The sequence below is a fragment of the Oncorhynchus tshawytscha genome, unplaced genomic scaffold, assembly GCF_018296145.1.
Source record: "Oncorhynchus tshawytscha isolate Ot180627B unplaced genomic scaffold, Otsh_v2.0 Un_contig_1830_pilon_pilon, whole genome shotgun sequence".
NCBI classification, from domain to species: Eukaryota; Metazoa; Chordata; class Actinopteri; order Salmoniformes; family Salmonidae; genus Oncorhynchus; species Oncorhynchus tshawytscha.
In genome coordinates, this window is record NW_024608979.1 from 22,501 (window position 1) to 38,575 (window position 16,075).

At 45.3% G+C, this 16,075-nt stretch overlaps 1 protein-coding gene across 3 annotated transcripts in view; it reads left to right on the top strand.

The window, feature by feature from the left end:
* Positions 1-15,154, top strand: part of LOC112227921 — a 35,845-nt gene extending 20,691 nt beyond the window's left edge. The window contains exons 7-19 of one of the 3 annotated variants that reach the window (XM_042313945.1): positions 985-1,425; positions 2,928-3,374; positions 5,124-5,579; positions 8,974-9,417; positions 11,027-11,467; positions 12,063-12,329; positions 12,446-12,703; positions 12,802-13,047; positions 13,295-13,552; positions 13,823-14,164; positions 14,263-14,532; positions 14,686-14,769; positions 14,911-15,154. In XM_042313945.1, the coding sequence (XP_042169879.1) occupies positions 985-1,425; positions 2,928-3,374; positions 5,124-5,579; positions 8,974-9,417; positions 11,027-11,467; positions 12,063-12,329; positions 12,446-12,703; positions 12,802-13,047; positions 13,295-13,552; positions 13,823-14,164; positions 14,263-14,532; positions 14,686-14,769; positions 14,911-14,977 (4,021 nt within the window). In that variant the 3' untranslated portion in view covers positions 14,978-15,154. The remainder of the gene's footprint in view (positions 1-984; positions 1,426-2,927; positions 3,375-5,123; positions 5,580-8,973; positions 9,418-11,026; positions 11,468-12,062; positions 12,330-12,445; positions 12,704-12,801; positions 13,048-13,294; positions 13,553-13,822; positions 14,165-14,262; positions 14,533-14,685; positions 14,770-14,910) is intronic. The other 2 variants (XM_042313946.1, XM_042313947.1) reach the window with 2 other exon arrangements.
* Positions 15,155-16,075: the final 921 nt, after the last annotated feature.

Consider the following 16,075-nt stretch of genomic DNA (forward strand, 5'->3'; position numbering starts at 1 on the left):
AGAGAGAGAGGGAAGAGAGAGGGAAGAGAGAGAGAGAGGGAGAGAGAGAGAGGAGAGAGGGAAGAGAGAGAGAGAGAGAGGGAAGAGAGAGAGAGAGAGAGGGAAGAGAGAGAGAGGGAAGAGAGAGAGAGAGAGAGAGAGAGAGAGAGGAGAGAGAGGGAAGAGAGAGAGAGGGAAGAGAGAGAGAGAGAGGTAAGAGAGAGAGAGAGAGAGAGAGAGAGAGAGAGAGAGAGAGAGAGAGGGAAGAGAGAGAGAGAGAGAGAGAGAGAGAGGGAGAGAGTGAGAGGGAAGAGATAGATAGCAAGAGGGGAGGGAGAGTGAGAGGGAAGAGAGAGAGAGGGATGAGAGAGACAGGGAGAGTGAAGAGAGAGAGAGAGGGGAGAGAGAGGGAAGAGAGGGGTGAATCCTCCCTTTGGGAGAGGGAAGGGAAGAGAGAGAGGGAGAGGGAAGAGAGCGAGAGAGGGAAGAGAGCGAGAGAGAGAGAGAGAGAGAGAGAGAGAGAGAGAGAGAGAGGTAAGAGAGAGAGACAGAGAGAGTGAGGTAAGAGAGAGAGAGAGAGCGAGAGGGAAGAGAGAGAAGAGGGAAAATAAAGAAGAGTTGTGCAGCATCACCACTATCAAACTGCCCCCCGAGAGCCTCCTTTCTGACTGCTGATGCAAAGTGGCAGCACACGGTGAAGGCTCCGTATAAAACTACACATGTTGGTGAATCTGGGAACATTTATCAGCCCTTTTCCTGACATAACTAATGATGCATTACTAAATGTCACAGATAACTAATGATGCATTACTAAATGTTACAGATAACTAATGATGCATTACTAAATGTCACACATAGATAATGTGAATGTTTCTAATATTAAATACTTTTACATACAACCAAATCATATTATGTAAATGTACAACTACTTCATATATCTTTATCTATGACTGGTTTCATGTGTTCATCCATGTCTGAATCAGCTGTTTACTGTCCTTGTTGCAGTTTCTATACAGACTGGTCTGATCCCTCAAAGCAGATCAAGTTCCTGGTGGATCTCCTGTCTCAAGCAGCAGAGTGGGAGGAGCAGACAGGAGAGAAGACACTGAAGCTGGTATCATCAGTGTGGACTTACAGCACCTTTCCCTTCTGTGAATGGGATCATGATGTTGAGGAATATCAATGTGATTTCCTGCTGGATCTGTACTCACATGTGAAGGACTATGAGACTCAAACAGGCAGGAGTTTCCTACCAGCATTACAGCCAGTTTACCAGTCCGCTCCTGCAGTCTGGTCCATAGACCTCTCAGAGAGAAAGGCCTCCCTCCTCCTAGAAGTGCTGAAACTCCAACCAGAGAAGAAACCAGTAGAGCTGAAGGGCTGGTCAGATGAAGAGAGTGAAGTGAGGAGTTTCCTTCAGTGTCTGTCCTACATCTCACAGCTGAGGTGAGTCTGAACATGTGGTGGTTAGTGATCATGTGATGCTAGTGGTTATTATCTTGTAGAAACATTTGACATATTAAACTTCAAGTGTTGGTAAACCTTGTAGCAGTATTGTTAGAGAGGGGTAAAGGTAGAGATTTGTTGGGACGTCAGACAGGTATTAACCCTGCAGAAAGGAAAAGAGTAGGATAGAGAGAGACCCACTACCAGACACACACACATCAGCAGAAGAGACTGTCTAGAGTGTAGCCTGTTAGCCAGATAGCCAGTGGAGAGAAAAGATAAGACTCATCATATAAAACACCCATCACAGCACAGGGGGAACCCCACCAATAATACCTCATACAATAATGATGGCAGAGCAATTTAACGGCAACTTCATAGAAATAATATACAAGAAAGAACCCAGTCATCAACATGAGAGGATTTTCAGTAATCTGTATTACCTCCCAGTGGAGGAGTGCAGAGGGTATGAATGGTGGGGGGTCATAGACAAACAAAGGCCTTAAAATGTCCACAATCTTCTGGGCCACATGTCATTAGTACCACATCAATACAGTTCAAATAACAAGACACAATAAACTGGCAAGAAACCTCCCTTTAACTAAAATGTCAACCCAAATACGTCTGGCAGGGCAATGATAGTCCAGCCACGCTGAACCTCAAAGGGAAGAGCTTTGAAAACTATAATAAAGTCTGCTGCAGTGTAAAGTCCTGGGAGAGAGAGAGAGAGGGGAGAGGGGGAGAGAGAGGGAGAGAGGGGAGAGAGAGAGAGAGAAAGAGAGTTGGGAGAGAGAGAGAGAGAGAGAGAGAAGAGAGAGAGAGAGGGAAGAAGAGAGAGAGAGAGAGGGAAGAAGAGAAAGAAAGAGATCTTCTGAAGAGAGAGAGAGAGGGAGAGAGAGAGAGAGAGAAGAGAGAGAGAGAAGAGAGGAAAAGAGAAAGAAAGAGAGGGAAAAGAGAGAGAGAGATGAGAGGAAGAGAAGATAGAGAGAGGGAGAGAGAGAGAGAGGGAAGAGAAAAGAGAGAGACTGAGGGAAGAGAAAGAGAGAGGGAAGAGAGAGAGAGAGAGAGAAGAGAGGGAGAGAGAGAGAGGAAGAGAGAGAGATAGAGAGAGGGGAGAGAGAGAGAGAGAGGGAAGAAGAGAAAGAGAGAGAGTGCAGAGGGAAGAGAAAGAGAGAGGGAAGAGAAAGTCTTTCCTGAGAGGGAAGAGAAAGAGAGAGAGAGAGAGGGAAGAGAAAGATGTTAAAGAGAGAAGAGGGAAGAGAAATGGAAGAGAGAAGAAGATGAGAGGGAAGAGAGAGAGGGAGAAGATGGATTAGAAATGTCAGGAGAGAGATAGAGAGAGAGTTGGGGAAGAGAGAGAGAAGGAATAACCAAATCAGAGTTGTGCAGCATCACCACTATCAAACTGCCCCCAGAGATCCTCCTTTCTGGTATATCTTTATCTATGACTGGTTTCATGTGTTCATCCATGTCTGAATCAGCTGTTACTGTCCTTGTTGCAGTTTCTATCCATGGAGGTCTGATTCCTCAAAGCAGATCAAGTTCCTGGTGGATCTCCTGTCTCAAGCAGCAGAGTGGGAGGAGCAGACAGGAGAGAAGACACTGAAGCTGGTATCATCAGTGTGGACTTACAGCACCTTTCCCTTCTGTGATGATGATGATGGTGACGATAATAAGGAATATCAATGTGATTTCCTGCTGGATCTGTACTCACATGTGAAGGACTCTGAGACTCAAACAGGCAGGAGTTTCCTACCAGCATTACAGCCAGTTTACCAGTCAGCTCCTGCAGTCTGGTCCATAGACCTCAGAAAGAGAAAGGCCTCCCTCCTCCTAGAAGTGCTGAAACTCCAACCAGACAAAAAACCAGTAGAGCTGAAGGACTGGTCAGATGAAGAGAGTGAAGTGAGGAGTTTCCTTCAGTGTCTGTCCTACATCTCACAGCTGAGGTGAGTCTGAACATGTGGTGGTTAGTGATCATGTGATGCTAGTGGCTATTATCTTGTAGAAACATTTGACATATTAAACTTCAAGTGTTGGTAAACCTTGTAGCAGTATTGTTAGAGAGGGGTAAAGGTAGAGATTTGTTGGGGGCGCCGGGCAGGTATTAACCCTGCAGAAAGGAAAAGAGTAGGATAGAGAGAGACCCACTACCAGACACACACACATCAGCAGAAGAGACTGTCTAGAGTGTAGCCTGTTAGCCAGATAGCCAGTGGAGAGAAAAGATAAGACTCACCATATAAAACACCCATCACAGCACAGGGGGAACCCCACCAATAATACCTCATACAATAATAATGGCAGAGCAATTTAACGGCAACTTCATAGAAATAATATACAAGAAAGAACCCAGTCATCAACAAGAGAGGATTTACAGTCATCTGTATTACCTCCCAGTGGAGGAGTGCAGAGGGTATGAATGGTGGGGGGTCATAGACAAACAAATGCCTTAAAATGTCCACAATCTTCTGGGCCACATGTCATTAGTACCATATATATACAGTTCAAATAACAAGACACAATAAACTGGCAAGAAACCTCCCTTTAACTAAAATGTCAACACAAATATGTCTGGCAGGGCAATGATAGTCCAGCCACGCTGAACCTCAAAGGGAAGAGCTTTGAAAACTATAATAAAGTCTGCTGCAGTGTAAAGCACTGGAGAGAGAGAGGGAGAGGGGGAGAGAGAGGGAGAGGGGGAGAGAGAGAGAGAGAGAGAGAGAGAGAGAGAGAGAGAGAGAGAGAGAGAGAGAGAGAGGGAAGAAGAGAGAGAGGGAAGAAGAGAGAGAGGGAAGAGAGGAAAGAAGAGAGGAAGAGAGAGAGAGAGGGTGAGAAGAGAGAGAGAGAGAGAGAGAGAGAGAGGGAGAGAGGGAGAGAGGGAGAGAGAGAGAGAGGGAGAGAGAGAGAGAGAGGAGAGAGAGAGAGAGAGAGAGAGAGAGAGACAGAGAGAGAGAGAGAGAGAGAGAGAGAGAGAGACAGAGAGAGAGAGAGAGAGAGAGAGAGAGAGAGAGAGAGAGAGAGAGAGAGAGAGAGAGAGAGAGAGAGAGAGAGTGAGAGGAAAGAGAGAGATAGCGAGAGGGAGAGAGAGAGTGAGAGGGAAGAGAAAGAGAGAGGGAAGAGAGAGAGAGAGGGAGAGAGAGAGAGAGAGAGTGAGAAGAGAGGGAGAGAGTGAGAGGAAAGAGAGAGATAGCGAGAGGGAGAGAGAGAGTGAGAGGGAAGAGAAAGAGAGAGGGAAGAGAGAGAGAGAGTGAGAAGAGAGGGAGAGAGTGAGAGGAAAGAGAGAGATAGCGAGAGGGGAGAGAGAGAGTGAGAGGGAAGAGAAAGAGAGAGAGTGAGAGGGAAGAGAAAAAGAGAGGGAAGAGAAAGAGAGAGAGTGAGAGGGAAGAGAAAGAGAGAGAGTGAGAGGGAAGAGAAAGAGAGAGGGTGGAGAAAGAGAGAGAGTGAGAGGGAAGAGAAAGGGAAGAGAGAGAGAGAGCGAGAGGGAAGAGAGAGAGAGAGAGAGGGGAGAGAGAGAATAGGAGAGAGAAGAGAGCCAGAGTTGGGGAAGAGAGAGAGAAGGAAAATAAACCAGAGTTGTGCAGCATCACCACTATCAAACTGCCCCCCAGAGATCCTCCTTTCTGGTATATCTTTATCTATGACTGGTTTCATGTGTTCATCCATGTCTGAATCAGCTGTTACTGTCCTTGTTGCAGTTTCTATCCATGGAGGTCTGATTCCTCAAAGCAGATCAAGTTCCTGGTGGATCTCCTGTCTCAAGCAGCAGAGTGGGAGGAGCAGACAGGAGAGAAGACACTGAAGCTGGTATCATCAGTGTGGACTTACAGCACCTTTCCCTTCTGTGATGATGATGATGATGATGATGGTGACGATAATAAGGAATATCAATGTGATTTCCTGCTGGATCTGTACTCACATGTGAAGGACTCTGAGACTCAAACAGGCAGGAGTTTCCTACCAGCATTACAGCCAGTTTACCAGTCAGCTCCTGCAGTCTGGTCCATAGACCTCTCAGAGAGAAAGGCCTCCCTCCTCCTAGAAGTGCTGAAACTCCAACCAGAGAAGAAACCAGTAGAGCTGAAGGACTGGTCAGATGAAGAGAGTGAAGTGAGGAGTTTCCTTCAGTGTCTGTCCTACATCTCACAGCTGAGGTGAGTCTGAACATGTGGTGGTTAGTGATCATGTGATGCTAGTGGCTATTATCTTGTAGAAACATTTGACATATTAAACTTCAAGTGTTGGTAAACCTTGTAGCAGTATTGTTAGAGAGGGGTAAAGGTAGAGATTTGTTGGGACGTCAGACAGGTATTAACCCTGCAGAAAGGAAAAGAGTAGGATAGAGAGAGACCCACTACCAGACACACACACATCAGCAGAAGAGACTGTCTAGAGTGTAGCCTGTTAGCCAGATAGCCAGTGGAGAGAAAAGATAAGACTCACCATATAAAACACCCATCACAGCACAGGGGGAACCCCACCAATAATACCTCATACAATAATGATGGCAGAGCAATTTAACGGCAACTTCATAGAAATAATACAAGAAAGAACCCAGTCATCAACATGAGAGGATTTGCAGTAATCTGTATTACCTCCCAGTGGAGGAGTGCAGAGGGTATGAATGGTGGGGGGTCAAAGACAAACAAAGGCCTTAAAATGTCCACAATCTTCTGGGCCACATGTCATTAGTACCACATCAATACAGTTCAAATAACAAGACACAATAAACTGGCAAGAAACCTCCCTTTAACTAAAATGTCAACCCAAATATGTCTGGCAGGGCAATGATAGTCCAGCCACGCTGAACCTCAAAGGGAAGAGCATTGAAAACTATAATAAAGTCTGCTGCAGTGTAAAGCACTGGAGAGAGAGGGAGGGGGGAGAGAGAGAGGGGGAGAGAGAGAGAGAGGGAGAGAGAGAGGGAGAGAAGGGGAGAGAGGTAAGGAGGGAAAGAGAGAGAAGGGAGAGAGGAGAGAGAGAGAGAGAGGGAGAGAGAGAGAGAGAGAGAGGAGAGAGAGAGAGAGAGGGAAGGAAGAGAAGGGAAGACAGAGAGAGAGAGAGGGAGAGAGAGAGAGGAGAGAGAGGGGGAGGGAGAGAGGGGGAAGAGAGAGAGAGGGAAGAGAGCGAGAGAGAGAGGGAAGCGAGAGAGCGAGAGAGGGAGAGAGAGAGAGGGAAGGAAAAGAGAGAATGAAGGAAGAGGGAAGTGTGAAAATAAACCAGAGTTGTGCAGCATCACCACTGTCAAACTGCCCCCAGAGAGTCTCCTTTCTGACTGCTGATGCAAAGTGGCAGCACACGGTGAAGGCTCCGTATAAAACTACACATGTTGGTGAATCTGGGAACATTTATCAGCCCATTTCCTGACATAACTAATGATGCATTACTAAATGTTACAGATAACTAATGTTGCATTACTAAATGTCACACATAGATAATGTGAATGTCTCTAATATTAAATACTTTTACATATAACCAAATCATATTATGTAATTGTATAACTACTTCATATATCTTTAACTATGACTGGTTTCATGTGTTCATCCATGTCTGAATCAGCTGTTACTGTCCTTGTTGCAGTTTCCATCCATGGTGGCCTGATCCCTCAGAGCAGATCAAGTTCCTGGTGGATCTCCTGTCTCAAGCAGCAGAGTGGGAGGAGCAGACAGGAGAGAAGACACTGAAGCTGGTATCATCAGTGTGGACTTACAGCACCTTTCCTTATCGCCATGGAGACATGATGAGAGAAGGAAACAGAGTGATTTCCTGCTGGATCTGTACTCACATGTGAAGGACTATGAGACTCAAACAGGCAGGAGTGTCCTTCCAGCATTACAGCCAGTTTACCAGTCAGCTCCTGCAGTCTGGTCCATAGACCTCAGAAAGAGAAAGGCCTCCCTCCTCCTAGAAGTGCTGAAACTCCAACCAGAGAAGAAACCAGTAGAGCTGAAGGACTGGTCAGATGAAGAGAGTGAAGTGAGGAGTTTCCTTCAGTGTCTGCCCTACATCTCACAGCTGAGGTGAGTCTGAACATGTGATGCTAGTGGTTATTATCTTGTAGAAACATTTGACCTCTAAAACTTCAAGTGTTAGTAAACCTTGTAGCAGTATTGTTAGAGAGGGGTAAAGGTAGAGATTTTGTTGGGACGTCAGACAGGTATTAACCCTGCAGAAAGGAAAAGAGTAGGATAGAGAGAGACCCACTACCAGACACACACACATCAGCAGAAGAGACTGTCTAGAGTGTAGCCTGTTAGCCAGATAGCCAGTGGAGAGAAAAGATAAGACTCATCATATAAAACACCCATCACAGCACAGGGGGAACCCCACCAATAATACCTCATACAATAATGATGGCAGAGCAATTTAACGGCAACTTCATAGAAATAATATACAAGAAAGAACCCAGTCATCAACAAGAGAGGATTTTCAGTAATCTGTATTACCTCCCAGTGGAGGAGTGCAGAGGGTATGAATGGTGGGGGGTCATTGACAAACAAAGGCCATAAAATGTCCAAAATCTTCTGGGCCACATGTCATTAGTACCACATATATACAGTTCAAATAACAAGACACAATAAACTGGCAAGAAACCTCCCTTTAACTAAAATGTCAACACAAATATGTCTGGCAGGGCAATGATAGTCCAGCCACGCTGAACCTCAAAGGGAAGAGCTTTGAAAACTATAATAAAGTCTGCTGCAGTGTAAAGCACTGGAGAGAGAGAGAGAGGAGAGAGGGGAGAGAGAGGGAGAGGGGAGAGAGAGAGAGAGGGAGAGAGAGAGAGAGAGAGAGAGAGAGAGAGAGGAAGAGAGAGAGAGAGAGAAGAGAGAGAGAGAGAGAGGGAAGAAAAGAGAAAGAGGGAAGAGAGAGAAGAGAGAGAGAGAGAGAGAGAGAGAGGAGAGAGAGAGAGAGAGAGAGAGAGAGAGAGAGAGAGAGAAGAGAAGAGGAAAGAAGAGAGAGAGAAGAGAGAGAGAGAGAGAGGAAAGAGAGAGAGGAGAGGGGAGAGAGAGTGAGAGGGAAGAGAAAGAGAGAGATGAGAGGGAAGAGAAAGGGAAGAGAGAGAGAGAGAGAGAGTGAGAAGAGAGGGGAGAGTCTCCTTTCTGAGAGAGAGAAAGGGGAGAGAGAGTGAGAGGGAAAAAGAAGAGGGAAGAGAGAGAGAGAGAGGAAGAGAGAGAGAGAGGGAAGAGAAAGAGAGAGAGAGATTTGAGAGGAAGAAGAGAGAGAGAGAGAGGGAAGAGATGCAGAGAAAGGGAGGAAAGAGAAGAGAGAGACTAAGAGAGGGGAAGAGAAATGGGAAGAGAGAGAGAGAGAGGGAGAGGGAAGAGAGAGAGAGCGAGAGGGAGAGGAGAGAGAGACAGGGAGAGAGAGAGAATAGACAGAGAGCCAGAGTTGGGGAAAGAGAGAGAGAAGGAAAATAAACCAGAGTTGTGCAGCATCACCACTATCAAACTGCCCCCAGAGATCCTCCTTTCTGGTAATCTTTATCTATGACTGGTTTCATGTGTTCATTCATGTCTGAATCAGCTGTTACTGTCCTTGTTGCAGTTTCCATCCATGGAGGTCTGATCCCTCAAAGCTGATCAAGTTCCTGGTGGATCTCCTGTCTCAAGCAGCAGAGTGGGAGGAGCAGACAGGAGAGAAGACACTGAAGCTGGTATCATCAGTGTGGACTTACAGCACCTTTCCCTTCTGTGATGATGATGATGATGACAGTAAGGAATATCAATGTGAATTCCTGCTGGATCTGTACTCACATGTGAAGGACTATGAGACTCAAACAGGCAGGAGTTTCCTTCCAGCATTACAGCCAGTTTACCAGTCAGCTCCTGCAGTCTGGTCCATAGACCTCTCAGAGAGAAAGGCCTCCCTCCTCCTAGAAGTGCTGAAACTCCAACCAGAGAAGAAACCAGTAGAGCTGAAGGGCTGGTCAGATGAAGAGAGTGAAGTGAGGAGTTTCCTTCAGTGTCTGTCCTACATCTCACAGCTGAGGTGAGTCTGAACATGTGATGCTAGTGGTTATTATCTTGTAGAAACATTTGACCTCTAAAACTTCAAGTGTTAGTAAACCTTGTAGCAGTATTGTTAGAGAGGGGTAAAGGTAGAGATTTTGTTGGGACGTCAGACAGGTATTAACCCTGCAGAAAGGAAAAGAGTAGGATAGAGAGAGACCCACTACCAGACACACACACATCAGCAGAAGAGACTGTCTAGAGTGTAGCCTGTTAGCCAGATAGCCAGTGGAGAGAAAAGATAAGACTCACCATATAAAACACCCATCACAGCACAGGGGGAACCCCACCAATAATACCTCATACAATAATGATGGCAGAGCAATTTAACGGCAACTTCATAGAAATAATATACAAGAAAGAACCCAGTCATCAACATGAGAGGATTTACAGTAATCTGTATTACCTCCCAGTGGAGGAGTGCAGAGGGTATGAATGGTGGGGGGTCATTGACAAACAAAGGCCTTAAAATGTCCACAATCTTCTGGGCCACATGTCATTAGTACCACATCAATACAGTTCAAATAACAAGACACAATAAACTGGCAAGAATACTCCCTTTAACTAAAATGTCAACCCAAATACGTCTGGCAGGGCAATGATAGTCCAGCCACGCTGAACCTCAAAGGGAAGAGCATTGAAAACTATAATAAAGTCTGCAGCAGTGTAAAGCACTGGAGAGAGAGAGGGAAGGAGAGAGAGAGGGAGGGGGAGAGAGAGAGAGAGGAGGGGGAGAGGGGGGAAGAGAGAGAAGAGATAGAGGGAGAGAGAGAGAGGGAGAGAAGAGAGAGAGAGAGAGAGAGAGAGAGAGAGAGAGAAGAGAGAGAAGGAGAAGAAGAGAGGGAAGAAGGAGAGAGGGAGAGAGAGAGAGAGAGAGAGAGAGAGAGAGGGGGGGAAGAAGGAGAAGAGATAGAGAGGGGAGAGAGAGAGAGAGAGAGGGAAGAAGGAGAGGGGAAGGAGAAGAGAGAGAGAGAGAGAGAGAGAGAGAGGGAAGAAGGAGAAGAGATAGAGAGGGAGAGAGAGAGAGATGGGGAAGAGAGGGAAGAAGGACTGGAAGAAAGAGAGACATGGAAGAAGAGAGAGTTGTGCTGAGACTATCAAACTGCCCCCAGAGAGTCTCCTTTCTGACTGCTGATGCAAAGTGGCAGAGAGGTGAAGGCTCCGTATAAAACTACACATGTTGGTGAAAATAAACACATTGTGCAGCATCACCACTATCAAACTGTTACATAAGTCTCCTTTCTGACTGCTGATGCAAAGTGGCAGCACACGGTGAAGGCTCCGTATAAAACTACACATGTTGGTGAATCTGGGAACATTTATCAGCCCAGATAACATAACTAATGATAACTAATGATGCATTACTAAATGTTACAGATAACTAATGTTGCATTACTAAATGTCACAGATAGATAATGTTGCATTACTAAATGTCACAGATAAATAATGTGAATGTTTCTAATATTAAATACTTTAACATATAACCAAATCACATTATGTAAATCTATAACTACTTCATATATCTTTATCTATGACTGGTTTCATGTGTTCATCCATGTCTGAATCAGCTGTTACTGTCCTTGTTGCAGTTTCTATACAGACTGGTCTGATTCCTCAAAGCTGATCAAGTTCCTGGTGGATCTCCTGTCTCAAGCAGCAGAGTGGGAGGAGCAGACAGGAGAGAAGACACTGAAGCTGGTATCATCAGTGTGGACTTACAGCACCTTTCCCTTCTGTGAATGGGATCATGATGTTGAGGAATATCAATGTGATTTCCTGCTGGATCTGTACTCACATGTGAAGGACTATGAGACTCAAACAGGCAGGAGTGTCCTTCCAGCATTACAGCCAGTTTACCAGTCAGCTCCTGCAGTCTGGTCCATAGACCTCTCAGAGAGAAAGGCCTCCCTCCTCCTAGAAGTGCTGAAACTCCAACCAGAGAAGAAACCAGTAGAGCTGAAGGGCTGGTCAGATGAAGAGAGTGAAATGAGGAGTTTCCTTCAGTGTCTGCCCTACATCTCACAGCTGAGGTGAGTCTGAACATGTGTGGTGGTTAGTGATTATGTGATGCTAGTAACATTTATACCAAGATTTCAAATGTTACTAAATGTCATACATTTTATTTTTGTATTATTATATATTTCAAAACATAACAAATGTTGCTGTTGTGTTTGTAACACCGATATTATGGAGTTTTGTCACATTAATTTATCTTAATTATGTGATGCTAGACATTGGTCTTTTAGAAATCTTGTTTACCTTTAAGAATCTGAACGTTTATATTCAGAATATCTAATCTATAAAACCAAATGTCTTGTATATTATGTAACTTTCTCTGTGACATGGTATTATATTTCCATATGACAGGCAGGTCTTCATGTACAGTGAGGTCAAAGTATTGGGACATGGACACATTTGTTATTTTGTCTCTGTACACTTTGACATGATTCACTGACTGAGGTTAAAGGTCAGACTGTCAGCTTTAATGTCAGGGCAATTTCAACGTTTAGAAAGTGCTGGAGTACAGAGCCAAAACAAAATAAATTGTGTCACTGTCCCAATACTTTTGGACGTCACTGTCTCCTAAATGTCTGATTTGATGTCCCCCATGTTCTGCTGTTTCAGCTGTGGTGATGACAGGTTCTTCCAGACTGTGTGTGAATCCATCCCTGTGAGGTCCAGAGAGGAGGACCAGCAGTTGGCCTCTCTCCTCCAGGCCTTGGGCTCCACCCTGTCACTGGGAGGAGTGTTACCCAGGAAAACCTGCAGGTCTGTGGGGAGAGTCCTGGGTCTCTGTGCCTCCAGAGTGGACCTCACTCTCACCCCCAGCAAGATCTCTCTCCAAGGAGCCGCACTTCTTTTGAGACATAAGTCAAAGCTCCACAAGCTCAGGTATGTTCAGGAAGACAGCGTTTACAGGTCTATTTTATAGTTTATTTTCTTATTTAATATTTATCTGACAGGGTTTCTCTGTTTCAAGTGACTTGCATTTTGTCTTTTCATTCCAGGCTGAATGTGGGCGTGGCAGTGAAACTGTCCAGACTGGTTAGGAGGACAGGGAGAGGTGCTACTCCACTGACTGTCCCAGAACTCTCCCTGGTCCTAAAGAGCAGCCAGCCACCAGAGAGAGTGTTATCCAGGGCTCTGAGTAGTGTGGCGTCCCTGCTGAGAATCTGGAGGGTTCAGTGTCTGGACCTGACTGACTTCTGCATCCAGGGTCACTCTCTCATCACACTGCTGTGTCACCAGGGACCTCTCTCTCTCAGGTCAGTCTGAAACTGATGTTTTTTTAAAGTAGAAATAGTAACTTCATTCATGTGTTTTTCTTCATATTTCTGACTGCCTGTATGTTCCAACCTCCTAGACTAAACTCAGACACTCTGCAGCAGCTGACTGTAGTTGTGTATGAAGCTCAGGACAAGGACTTGACTCAGTGGTTCCTGGAGAAGGTTGGTGGAGACCTGACCTCCTGCAGGCTGGACTGGGAAGTGCTTCTCTCTCTGCTGCAGCATTCAACCCACAACATCACTGTGGACCTCAGGAAGAACCGGCTCCTAGAGAAGAACAGCTCACATCTTCTCCCCTTTCTGGGAAGGGTTACTCTCAAGAGGTGGGAGAACTTCTTTCTCTATTCAGACTTTCTAGAAAGAATAAAATAACTATTTCTATCCAGTGACATGTTGTTCTGAGTTTTCCTCTGTAATATCATTAGGGTTTTATTCAAGAGGTGGGAGATCTTTATTCAATATTTATATACTTTAATTATTAATGTCTTATCCAGCCAGTTGTTATTATGTGAGTTATCTTTTATAAAACCTTGACATAACCACAACAATCCTTTCTCCATGTTTGTTCAGGTCCAGTTCCAGCTTTGTAAAGTCCTCCATCAGACAGATCTATGACAGTAGAGCCAGTGACTGTGTGTCCAGTTTGTTGAGGTCTTCAGACCATTGGATCAACCTGAACAGCAGAGAGCTGGACAGAGTGGACTGTACCGCTCTGTGTTTTACCCTGCAGCACAGCCACCAAGTCAAAGTCAACCTGCTGTGGACCTCCATACCACCGGGGGAGATAGAGAGCATCCTGCCTCTTCTGGACAGAGTCTCCCAACTCAGGTTTAGTTGGCACTCTTTGACCCTGCTAGAATGGATAGAACTATGAGGCTTTCCACTTCCTGACTGATTTAACCTCTTACCCTAACCTTAGTGTAATGTACTAACCTTAACCTCGGCTAGTGGTGGAATTGAAGGGGAACTCCTGGGAGTTGACCTGATAACCAGAGTTGTAGTGTGTTTATCAGTGTTTTAATGTGTGATGGTGTGTAAATAAGTCTCTCTCTCTCTCTCACACACACTCTTTCTCTGTTTCTCTCTCTCTCTCTGTAGTGTTGACAGGAGGTTACTGCTGAGTTTCCTCCAGTGCTGTGCTGCCTCTCAGATCCAGCAGGGGGCACCATCATCACCACCAACAGCAGTATGGCTGCTCAGGTCTCTGCACCACAGACTGGACTTCTCCTGCTCCTCCTCTGTGGACCTGTCAGCTCAGGACCAGGGGGAGGCTCTGTGTCTGACCACTGACCATTGCAAGGCCATCAACTCTGTTCTGAAGCAGAACCAACTCGGCACCCAGCTGGTTCAGAACCAGGTCCAGATCATCCTAAGAGACTGTGAGGTGGAGGACAGAGCACTGAGGGAGCTGCTTCCCATCCTGCATATTGTCAAGCTGAGGTTAGAGACACAAAGACAATCATTTGACCAACTAGTTTATCAGTAGGAGTTAGACCTACTCTGTGTCATAATGTTGACTCTGCTTCTTGTCCTCTCAGTCCCAGCAAAGCTCTGCTACTTCAGCTGCTGGACCTTGTATGTGAGGGGATTGAAGAGGGGCTGCTAAGGCATGCAGAGTCCCTATGCAGAGCCCTGGATGGGGAGCTGGACCTCAGTGAGACCAGGCTGGACCAGAAGGCCTGTGGATCTCTGGCCCTGGTTCTGGAACACTCAGAGGGTCTGTCAGAACTGGACCTCAGCCACTGTCAACTCACAGACCACCAGCTACAGCCCCTGATCACACACCTGCATAAAGTACAAGTCCTGGAGTGAGTGGCTTTCACTGTGTGTGTGTGTGTGTGTGTGTGTGTGTGACACTAGATGACAAATGTCTGACCACTCGTTCTCTCTCTCTCTCTCTCTCTTTCTCTCTTTCTCTCTCTCTGTCTCTGTCTCTCTCTCTTTCTCTCTCTCTGTTGTAGCCTGAGCCACAATGACATCACTGATGCTCTGACTGACAGAATTCTCCAACTGGTCTCTACCAACACTTCAATACACACCGTACGGTAAGGGTGTGTGTGACGGTGAGCAGAGCATGTGTGTGTGTGAGATCATATGGGTGTGTCTGTTTCTGGGGGCTACTGTTGGAGGATGGAGATTTGGTGTCTAATGATGTAATAATGATTCATAATAATCATGTTTTATAGACTCTTCAACAACAGAATCCAGGACAGAAGACCCTTCCTGACAGACAAGAGGTTTGAGATCTGGTGAAACAACATCAGGTCTTTGTCCAGGAAGAGAAGGCTGAATCCAGGACAGAAGATCCTTCCTGACAGACAAGAGGTTTGAGATCTGGTGAAACAACATCAGGTCTTAGTTCAGGAAGAGAAGGCTGAATCCAGGACAGAAGATCCTTCCTGACAGACAAGAGGTTTGACATCTGGTGAAACAACATCAGGTCTTAGTTCAGGAAGAGAAGGCTGAATCCAGGACAGAAGATCCTTCCTGACAGACAAGAGGTTTGACATCTGGTGAAACAAATCAAGTTCACAGGATGAATGTGAGAAGATCCTTCCTGACAGACAAGAGGTTTGAGATCAATCCTGACAGAAAGAGGTTTGATCTGGTGAAGATAATGCTGTATAATAACAGGATAATGTGACAATGTAGAAGGCTGGTTTGAGATCTGGTGATGATAATGTTGTATAATGACACTATAATGTGACAATGTAGAAGGCCGGTTTGAGATCTGGTGAAGATAATGTTGTATAATAACAGGATAATGTGGTCAATGTAGAAGGCTGGTTTGAGATCTGGTGAAGATAATGCTGTATAATAACAGGATAATATGGTCAATGTAGAAGGCTGGTTTGAGATCTGGTGAAGATAATGTTGTATAATGACACTATAATGTGACAATGTAGAAGGCTGGTTTGAGATCTGGTGAAGATAATGTTGTATAATAACAGGATAATATGGTCAATGTAGAAGGCTGGTTTGAGATCTGGTGAAGATAATGTTGTATAATGACACTATAATGTGACAATGTAGAAGGCTGGTTTGAGATCTGGTGAAGATAATGTTGTATAATAACAGGATAATGTGGAACATAAACTGATGGAACATTTTAATACAAAAGACACACAACAAACTAGTTGTTCCAGCTGGAACAGTCCGATCATGTATAAACTACAGTCAACAGACTCATTAAAGAGATTCTCTGCTACTTTTTGTGTACTTTTTAGCCAGTAGTGCTGATAGTAACACTCACAAGTCAAAAGTGGTCCCTGAAAATGTTGTACTACATCACATATGTTCACCACGTCATCTCTCTCTCTGCTGTGGCGCGCCCTGCAACCTCATTGGATA